Source organism: Notechis scutatus, chromosome 15 (assembly GCF_049901735.1).
Source record: "Notechis scutatus isolate UNSWTSFEM ecotype Mainland chromosome 15, rNotScu1.2, whole genome shotgun sequence".
NCBI classification, from domain to species: domain Eukaryota; kingdom Metazoa; phylum Chordata; class Lepidosauria; order Squamata; family Elapidae; genus Notechis; species Notechis scutatus.
The window spans coordinates 5,644,115-5,654,831 of record NC_142023.1 but is presented as its reverse complement, the minus strand read 5'-3'; the positions used below and the strand labels follow the sequence as shown (position 1 = coordinate 5,654,831).

Below are 10,717 nucleotides of genomic sequence, written 5' to 3'. Positions count from 1 at the left end.
TGAAGCTAGCTCTGCCTGGAAGGGAAACACCCTCCCCTTCTTGGTTCTGTGCCTAGGGAGGTAGCTTCCATGATTCAGAGAAAGGAGGGGCTGGGGACGCCAAGCCCAGAGCTATTTCCAATTTGATGACTTCATCAGCAGGTGGGAGGGGGGGTGAGGAAAAGGCTGGTGCTCTAGCGAGAAAATGTGTGTGTGAGAGAGAGCAATCATGGTATCGTGGAAACATCGTTGTGTCTTGCTTTGCTTGGTTGGGTTATTCCCCTCCCCGCTTTCTTGGAGAGTCCTTGGGGGAGGACTGAAAACCTTTGGTGCCTTGCCAGCTCTTGTAGCTTCTCGTTTCCTCCTTGGGGATGGAATTCCAGAAAAAGAATTCTACGAACCTAGCATAGCAGAACAATGGAGCAGATTGGCTTGGAAATGTTCCACGTTAAACAGCCCACATAACCTGGTTATCCTCTATGGAGAAGACTGTACTAGGTCTCCTTCCCTAGTCCTTCCTCTACCATCCCTCAATTGCACACTGAGTCTCATGTCAGGCATGATAAATTAGGGTTTCAGCTCCACAGAAGCTGATTTATTGCTCATGCGTATACACAAGAATCTAGTCGACCAATGTCCAGGACTAAACTGGTGCTACAGAATTCAAGAAGGGTCGGACTCAAACCATTTGTGAGAATGTAAGGATTCCAGACTGATTCCCCACTTGACTCCATCCCTCAAGGCTCTCGCCTCTCTTCTCCTACATCTCATTCAAATAAGACCTACAGGGTCGGATAAAAATCCATTCTCTATGAAATTCCAACCTGGCATTAGGGATTCCAGCAGCATGTTTGATCAAAGTATTGTAAGGTGGCTGTTCTGACCAAGGCTCCCCGAGACCGTAACACGCTTAGTTAAAACAACTCTTGTTTTATTCCAGTGCTGGGAATTATGTTCATTCCCAGCCAGTAATGAGTCCCAAATAGTCCCTTGAGATAAGCACCCGCCTTTCTTTCCTTTGAATTTCTGCCAACAACTAAAGTGTCAAATTAAATATAAAAAAACCAACCAAAGTACAAAATCCACACAACTTCAGGATTTAATCTGAACAGAACAAATGACTTTGCTTCCTGCAAAGGTTTCTTCACCTTTGCCTGTCTTTTTATAACTTAGGGGAGGGCCAATCACCTCCCAGCCTTACTCCTGAGTTGCCCCTTTTGTTTCGGCTTCTCTTGCCTTCTGGCAGCTCTGCGCATAGATGCACTGGGAACAGGCTCCCCTTGTTCCTCTGCCTCGCTGCTGCCAGATTCTGGAGGCTCCGAAATCAGCACCCCACTCCCAGATGGTCCTGGCCCCATCTTTGCATCGGATGCAGGACCCTCGTCTGAGTCCTCCCCAGATTCCCTGACTGATCCCCATTCTTCCCCGCTGCCTGACTCTGCTGCTGTCTCCACAGGCTGACAGCAAACCACAACAGGTGGCATCCATTTTGAAATTATATCCGGATGGATCATACCTGGATTTCTAGACCTGTCTCTCTCTTCTGTCCAGTAGAGTAATGTCAAGCATTGAATGGAAAGTAACTGAATTTGTTTCTTTGGTTTCCCTCCTTCCAAAAATTTGCAAAATTCTACGCTACCAAAATCCATGGGAACCTTCATGCTGGTCAGCAGGGAGAAATGGTTGAAGACTTCATAGCATTGTGTGCCAGGGCAGGGATGGAGATCAGCAGAAACCCAAGAAACTGTAAGATACAGGACTTTAAAGGAAGGAGTTGTGGTGCAGTGACATCATCTTTTGAACCTTGTCTCAGTCTTTGGTATCTAACAAATTGGATGGAAGAAGATGACTCCCTCAAACGTTGGAGACCAGTGGTGTATAAACTAGTGATTTGCTTCTAAGGTGACTTGTTATGACTATAAGGTGAGGGAGTGTAACTCAATGACTGAGCATCTACTTTGCATACTGAAGGGCCTGAGTTCAGATTGGACAATTCTTGCTCAAGACTTTGTTGAGTTACCAAGACTGGCTTAGACAGAACAAAGGTCTGACTCAGCAGAAGGCAGTAAAACGAGCCAGATTGTTGGGGGCCACAGGCTGACTCTATCAACTGCTTAGACAGGGCTGTAAAGTATTCATTGCAGGGGTAGGCTTCAAAAATTTTAGCAACAGGTTCTCTGCCCGGTTGCTGGGTGGGCGTGGCCTAGTTGGCCTACTGCACTATGGCGAGGGCTGTAAAAGCACTGTGAAGCGGTATATAAGTCGAAGCGTTATGGCTATTTCAGACAGGTGGCTGTCCAGTCTCTTCTTGAGCACCCACAACTTCTGGAGACAGGTTTCCACTGGTTAGTGGTCCTCACCCATTTTAGGAAGTTCTTTTGAACAAGGAGGTGGGAGAAATGAACGTAGCAACTGCAGCCTGCTGGGTTTTCTTTATTTTTTAAACAGTCAGCGCTGAACCCTGGTTACAGGAAGGGCGTTCAGATGCAGGTGTTTTCCCCACCCCTATGTTAGCAATAAAGTAATACGAGAAGAGCAACTCGAGAGTTCTTCCTCATGGCAGCTCGTTGTTAACCTGTGAGTAAGCGGCAGATGTTAGGAAAAACCTCTCCATCGTTGTCCCAGGATGGATCCGGTACACCAGCAGCTTCAGGAATGTTTCAGGATTGTATGTCACAAAAGCATTTTTTCTTGATACACTCACTTCCCATAAGACGTTCTGCCCAAAATGGGTGTTTAATGGAAGGCAAAAAGAGCCATTGCGTCAGGCTGTAGATGTTCCTTGTTTATTCGGGTGAAGAATTTGAAGGGCGGTACTTCTTGCAGCGGGCTGATTTGAACCCTGGAAAGGGTTCACTGGAAAGATAGGCAGTCCACATAGAAATATACAATCCTCGGGCTGGAAGGGATCTTGTGTCAAGCCCGAAACTGACATACATATAGCCAGTCTTCTACTCCAACCCCTTGACCAAGGCAGGAGAACTTAAACCCTCCTGGACAAATGGATGTCTTGAAAACCTGGACTCATCCTCTAAAGATAGATTGGATGGGGCAAAGACAAAGAGTTCCAACAGCCACTCAGAAGTCGAGGTACGTTAGATATACCTGACACAGGTATGAGGGCGAGCAAGATGAGCCTGCTAACCAGTCTTTCTTATGCTTGTTTCAGGGCCTACTTAGATGTCAAGGAACTGAAGAACAAGCTCAACCTGAATGGCTCCACACACCTCAACATCTTCTTCGCCAATTCTTCTGAAGAAGAGCTGGCTGGCATGGCCACCTTTCCTTGGGACAAAGAAGCCTTGGTACACTTGGGTAAGTGGTGGTGGTCAGAGGTAGTATTCAACCAGTTCTGACAGGTTCTGGAGAACTGGTAGCGGAAATTTTGAGTAGTTTGGAGAACCGGTAAATGCCACCTCTGGTTGGCCCTGCCCCCATCTATTCGCTGCCTCCTGAGTCCCAGCTGATCGGCTGGGTCTTCTTTTGTTGCACAGGATTGTAATTGTCCTCGATTTAATCGAGAATCGAGAATTTTCTTTATCTCATAATGAGTTTCACCCTGTACTACCAGAGGTTTGTGGGGAGCTGCCAATACAGGTTATAGATTGGAACCAATAGAAGGCTTCAACGAGTTATTATGGAATACTGGGTGTATTTTCCCTAATAGCCAAGGGAGGCTAAGTTGGACAGTCACTGGATTGATTACTTTTGATATAGGGAAGTGGCCCAGGAATTTTATAGCAGGCTTCAACTAAAGATATTTAGTTGACAAAAACACATTGTCCCCCACTTTAAAAGGTGGTTGGAGAGATCTATGTTTGTCTGCCTGTTTTTTATATTCCTCCGTTGCTTCTGCTAAAACCTTTTGTTGTATCCTCACAACCTTTTTTTAATGATTCCATTAACATGACAAATGGAGCTGGAAAGCAGGTGAGTGAGGTGGGGAGGGAATGGAGATTTTGCAGTATCCTTCCCCTGCCACGTTCACCAAGCCACGCCCACCAAGCCACGCTTACAGATATAAAGAAATTTGAATACCACCACTGGTGGTCGTGCAGTTGGTTAGACAGTCCTCAACCTACAACAGTTCATTGAGTGACCGTTTGAAGTTACAATGGCACCAGACAAAGGACCGTTTTTCACTTCCATGGTCACAGGATCAAAATTCAAATGCTTGGCCCCCCGACTCATATTTATGATGTTTGCAGGGTCCTGGGGTCGTTGCAATCCCCTTGTGCAACCCTCCGATGAGCGAAATCCATGGGGCAGATAGATTCACTTAAGAACCACATTGCTGACAATGATCCGCTTAGCAAATGCCGCAAGAAAGGCCGTAAAATGGGTGGTTGGGCAATTGGGTGGAATGCCGTCTCATTGCATTTACTTAATGAAGAGGTAGACAGCCAGTTTGGGGTCGTGGTGAAGGCACCGGGATAGAAACCAGGAGACGGTGAGTTCTAGTCTCCCTTTGGACATGAAGTTGACAAGGCAACTTCATTTGCATTTAAGTTCTAGTTCAACATGAGCCACGGGAGGGACTGAAAGAACCCCTAGAACTACGGAGACATTTCCTGACAGTGAGGACAATCAACCAGTGGAACGGCTTTGCCTTCAGAAGTTGTGGGTGCTCCATCACTGGAGGTTTTAAAGAAGAGATTGGACAGCCATTTGTCCAGAATGCTATAGAGTCTCCTGCTTAAGCAGGAGGCTCGACTAGAAGACCTTCAAGGTCCCTTCCAACTCTGTTATTACAGCCAAAGAGGAACAGAACATTTCAGTTCCAATAACGGGATATTTGGACCAATTAACAATAGGCTCTCTTCTAGCACCTCCTGCTGGATTTATCAAGATGTCTTGGCGACATTGTCAGCTGCCTGTCCTCCCTTTTAAGGTTTAATTAAAGTTCAGGCTGCCCAAGGTTACAGTTCTACAGAGGGATTGTTGAGTCTGTCATTTGTAAATGTATAACTAGTCTGGTTTTGTACAGCAGCCAAACAGGACAGGTACAGACTTCAACGGATAATTAGGACTGCAGAAAAAACAGTTGCAACCAGCCTGCTTTCCATCAAAGACCTGTGTATTGTGCGAGTAAGAAAGAGGGCTGAGAAAATATCTATAGGCCCTTCATATCCTGGACATAAACTATTTCAATTCCTCCCCCCCCAGGACGCCACTATAGGGCATTGCATGACAAAACAACTAGACACAGTTTTTTCTCCCATGCCATCTCTCTGCTATAAACACCTGAACACCACAACACTGACATATGTCTAAGTATATTTACCCACGTAGTAGGGCTGTATTGCTTTTATCCTTCTCATCTTTCCTATTACTTTCTATTATTGGTATCTTATTTGTCACTTTGTTGTTTGTATGTACACTGAGACCTTCTGCACTGGAGACAAATTCCTTGTGTGCCTCATCACACTTGACCAATAAAGAATTCTATTCTATTCTATTCTATTCTATTCTATTCTATTCTATTCTATTCTATTCTATTCTATTCTATTCTATTCTATTCTATTCTATTCTATTCTATTCTATTCTATTCTATTCTACCCTACCCTACCCTACCTACCTACCCTACTCTACTCTCTCCATCCCATCCCATGCCATCAAATCCCATCCTATTCCTTATTCCTATTCCCAACTCTATTATATCCCATCCCAATTCTCTATTCTATACTATTCTGTTGTTTTGTTCTGCTCTGTTCCATTCCATTCCACTCCACTCTGCTCTACTCCTTTCCTTTCCCTTCCTTTCCACTCCACTCCATTCCACTCTCACTCCCTTCCCTTCCACTCTACTCCATTCTTCACTCCACTCTATCCCTTCCCTTCTTTTCCACTCCACTCCATTCCACTCCCTTCCCTTCCACTCTACTTCACTCTTCACTCCACTCTATCCCTTCCCTTCTTTTCCACTCCACTCCACTTCATTCCACTCCCTTCCCTTCCTTTCCTTTCCACTCCACTCCACTCTCACTCCCTTCCCTTCCCTTCCATTAATTGTTGTTCAAAGGGAGAGTCACTGAATTTACCTGTGAGAGCACCAGTTCTAATTATTGTGCCATCAATTTGAAGTCAGCTCCAAAGAAAGGAGGGAGGGGTGGAAAAAAAAACCTTTAAGAACAGAGAGAATTAATTTCCTGTTTAGACACCTTCTCTGCCCCCTTCTCGCTCAGAAAAACCCTGTCCCGCCTCTCCATATTTGTTTCCCCCACCCGTTCCCCAAATCCAATATCTGTTTAATAAGAAAATAAAATGAAATATGTTCAGTTGTCCAGATCTTAACTTTGGAATACATTATCATCGGGGCACAACAACAATAACATAGCCCCCACGATCTCCCTCTTTCGCTTTTAAATGAAAAAAAAAAGGGTAATTGATTTAGACCTTTGACAGCGGTGAAAAATATAGTTCCTTTCCTCTTCTCTCCCCCTCCCCCAAAAAACCCAACCCCCCTCCCTCAAACAGACAGAAGAATCTAACAACCTGCTCCACTACACAGCCCTGATAAAGTTGTGCCAGCCTCTACTGTGATGTTTATCTTCTCCGTTCAGGGAGATTGTTTTTTTCTTTTCTTCCTTCCTCAATATCTCCAACCATCAGAAAGAAAGAGAAACATAAACAAAAGAAAACCAAAGAAGAAAACAAAACTGGGAAAGACAAGACGAATTGTGCTTTGGGATGAATCTGTTGCAAAAACAATACACGGGGATTCTGTTTGGTTTCTCATACAATTGCTTGGGAGTATTATATTCCCAAGAGATGGTCTCCAAGAATTCGGTTCAGTTTGGTCCAGGGGTGAAGGTGGCAGGCTAGAAATCAGTAGATGGTGAGTTCTAGTCCCGCCTTAGCCATGAATGCCAGCCAGATGACTTTGGTTCAATCACCAGGAGTCGGTGAGTTCTAGTTTTGCCTTAGCCGTGAAAGCTGGATGGGTGATGTTTGGCCAATCACCAGGAGATGGTGAGTTCTAGTCCTGCCTTAGGCATGAAAGATAACTGGGTGATTTTGAGCCAATAATCAGTGGTCAGTGAGTCCTAGTCCTGCCTTAGCCATGAAAGCTGGCTGGGTGACTTTGGGCCAATCACCAGGAGTCAGTGAGTTCTAGTCCTGCTTTAGCCATGAAAGCTGGTTAGGTGACCTTGGGCCAGTCACTCTCTCTCAGCTCAATTCACCTCACTGGGTTGTTATTGTGGGGAAAATAGGGAGAGGAAGAAGTATAAGCTTTAAGTTAGTTATAAAAAATAATAAAGGCAAGATACAAGCAAACAAACGTGGTGGCTCAGTGGCTAAGATGCTGAGCTTGTGTATTATTAGAAAGGTCGGCAGTTCAGCGGTTCGAATCCCTAGCACCGTGTAACGGAGTGAGCTCCCGTTACTTGTCCCAGCTTCTGCCAACCTAACAGTTCGAAAGCATGTAAAAAATGCAAGTAAAAAAATAGGGACCCCTTTAGTGGGAAAGTAACAGCATTCCATGCACCTTCAGAGATATTTAGTCATGCTGGCCACATGACCACGGAGACGTCTTCAGACAGAGCTGGGTCTTCGGCTTTGTAACGGAGATGAGTGCTGCCTCCCAGAGCCAGAAATGACTAGCACGTATGTGTGAGGGGGAACCTTTACCCGTTACAAACGAACAAACAGACAAATACATTGGCTTATTAGGCTCCAGCAAAGATGCCACTGAAGGTTATTGGAGTCCTTCATCCTGATTCTCTTCCTCTTCCTCCACTTCCTGATGTATGTCCTTTCTTGCTTCCAAGCCTACAAACAAGGAAGTAATGAAGACGTTTCATTGGTCTTTCTTTCTGGTTCTGAATGATGGCATTGCTTAGGGCATCAAGCATCAAGAACTCAATTCATTTTGACCGCAACAAAAGGAAGTTTGTTGCAAGTGCTGTTGGTAGGCCTGTGCCCATGGCACCACACAAGTCTTGTATCTGTGTCTTCTTTGGTTCCACAATGTTTCTGAAGCATGAAGCAATGCCCCTTCCTCCTTCTTGTCCATGCAGGAGGCATCGTGCTGAACCCTTCCTTCTATGGCATTGTGGGGCACACCCACACCATGATCCATGAAGTCGGGCACAGCCTCGGACTCTACCATGTCTTTAAGGGGGTGTCTGAGATCTTCTCCTGCAGCGACCCATGCATAGAAACGGAACCATCCTTCGAGACGGGGGATCTTTGCCACGATACCAATCCCACCCCAACCCACAAAGTCTGTGGCGACCCCCCTGCTAATAGTAACATGTGTGGGCTCCATAACTTCCAGAATACACCATTCAACAACTTTATGAGCTACGCAGGTAAGTGCTATTTTCTGGGATACTTGGCTGATTGTGGGCTTTAGATCTTTGGAGGTATCCAACTTTGGCAACTTGAAGGCCTGTGAACCTCAACTCCCAGAAATCCCCCGTGCTATCTGGGGAATTCTGGGAGTTGAAACATGCCAGTCTTAAAGTTGCCAAGGTTGGCTTTAGACAGTGTCACACAATATTTGGACTCACAGCTTGCTCAAAGTTGCATTCAAGAAGATGGTGAGATTCATACCCAAAGCTATGTTTGATGTAGATATAAGCACTGTGGTCCAGACTGGGAAGATGAAAATAATAGTTTGGAAGCAGATAGTATTGATAGGTTATAACATGGACATTCCTGTCAGGTCTTCAGGAGCTCGAAGTGAGCTTTATAGACCAACTAAGATATAACTCTTCAACTTTGGCTGAATTCCAACAGCTGCTAGTAGTATTCAGATAGAAAACTGGGAAATCCTGTTTTACTAAGTCCTAACTCTCTCTCTATGTGTCCCTCTCCTGTTTTTTTGATGGTGTGTGCTGCTCCAGATGACGACTGCACCAATTCCTTCACTCCGAACCAGGTTGCCCGTATGCACTGCTACCTAGATCTAGTGTATCAAAGCTGGCAACATATCAAGAAGCCAGCCCCCATTGCCATCACACCTCAGATTGTGGACCGAACAGAAACTTCCGTTACTCTGGAGTGGTTTCCACCAATCGACCGGCACTTCTTTGAAAGGTGAATGGGTGGGATGACGTGCGTATTTTGGAAGGCAGGCTCAGAAAGGTGTCAATGATACGGGAGGAATGAGTTCTGAATGTTGTAGGGTGGCTGTTCCCTTTCTTTGGTGGGGTGTATATTTGCTTAGGGAGCAGGGCCTACCTGACTTGAGTGTCATAGGAGAAAATTTCATCAGCCTGCTGAAAAAAGGAAGAGTGAACAAATTTAAGATCAGAAAGGGAAGGAGACTGAAGAATTATCCCAGAAACACGAAGGAGAAACTTCCTAACAGTGAGAACAATTAACCAGTGGAACGGGTTGCCTTCAGATGCTATGGGTGTTCCATCACTGGAGGTTTTTAAGAAGAGATTGAGCAACCATCTGTTTGAAATGTTATAGAGTCACCTGTTTGATCAGTGGGTTGGACTAGAAGACCTTGGAGGTTGGTTTTCAAGTAAAGAAGAATAAATGTTATGCATCCTAGCTGTTTGGCTGCAGAACAAAGATTGAAAAGAATTAGGTTGTGTTGGAGAGAGATTGGCAGAGTCTGGGGAAGGAGACAAGCAGGGAATTAATCTGGAATCCTTACCTGGGCACAAGAGGGTAAGGTCTGATCCCCCTTGAATGCCATTCAATTTTATCCAGTCTAGTCCAAGTGTAGACAACTAGTTTGGGAAGATTAATGTTAGGTGTGAACAACTAGAGCCACACAGGAAGAGTTGAAATGGCATTCAAAAGGGACCAGATCTTGCCTTCTTGTGCCTACATAATGATTCCAGACTAATTCCCTGCTTAACTCCTTCCCCAGACTCAGCCAGTCTCTGACAGGTTGATGCTCACCACGATTCCCTAATATTTTAACCAGTTCAAAGACTTAAGTTTCTAAAGCATCCATGAACGAAAATTCAAGCTCAGCCAATCCCTTCTCCAGAAAAGTTGCCTGATTGTGTGAGATGGGCAGTGTGTCTACATTTGACAAATCAATAAGGCTGTGGAGACACCCCTCACCTACATTCTAGGTTTCCTTCTCAACTTCCCCTTTCCTTGGGCCTTGATGAAGGCCAATGCAATGTGCATTCAATTTATATTTCATAAGGTGGCGATTGTACATGAAATAAACTCAGTCTGTCTAATATTAAGAGGCATGCTGATCGAAGGCTAATTATTGTGTAATGAAAGACACCAGTCCTCAAGGAGCCTGCTTCAGTCTTGTTTTTATTAAGCCACGGCGAATGGATACTTAAATGACATCCAGTTGCTGGCCAGCTTGATCTAAGATTTCATAACAAAAAACCTTAAATCAACACTCAGGTTTTATTTTACAGACCCTTCCATTGGGAGGCTTCATTTTTTTGTCGAGCAGGTATGACCTGGAGGATACATTCTCTTGCATCATTTTGTGAGGGTTTTTTTCCTAATCTTGGATAAATAAATCTTCCCCCTCACCCCCCAAAGACTGAAGGGAGGGAATTGCTTAAAAATAATATTTTTGAAACTATAGTCAAACTTTTTGTTCGTTCTTGCAAATTTAGTGTTCATCTCAGGTGGCAATGGATATACGTTACAAATTTGGTTTTCATTTTCTTTTTATTTCTAAACCATTTTCTAAAAAGAAAATAAAATGGCAATTAGGAAAAGAATGAGGGAATATATGTAAATATGTAAATATACCATGGAGCAAATTTGGATGAACACCCACAGCTTTTGGAGT

At 44.5% G+C, this 10,717-nt stretch overlaps 1 protein-coding gene across 1 annotated transcript in view; it reads left to right on the top strand.

The window, feature by feature from the left end:
• The window catches only part of PAPPA (pappalysin 1), a 133,766-nt gene that overhangs the window by 28,560 nt on the left and 94,489 nt on the right, over nt 1-10,717 (top strand). Inside the window, 3 exon segments of the mRNA XM_087943904.1 lie at nt 3,149-3,294; nt 8,001-8,294; nt 8,832-9,024. Coding sequence (XP_087800030.1) covers nt 3,149-3,294; nt 8,001-8,294; nt 8,832-9,024 — 633 coding nt within the window.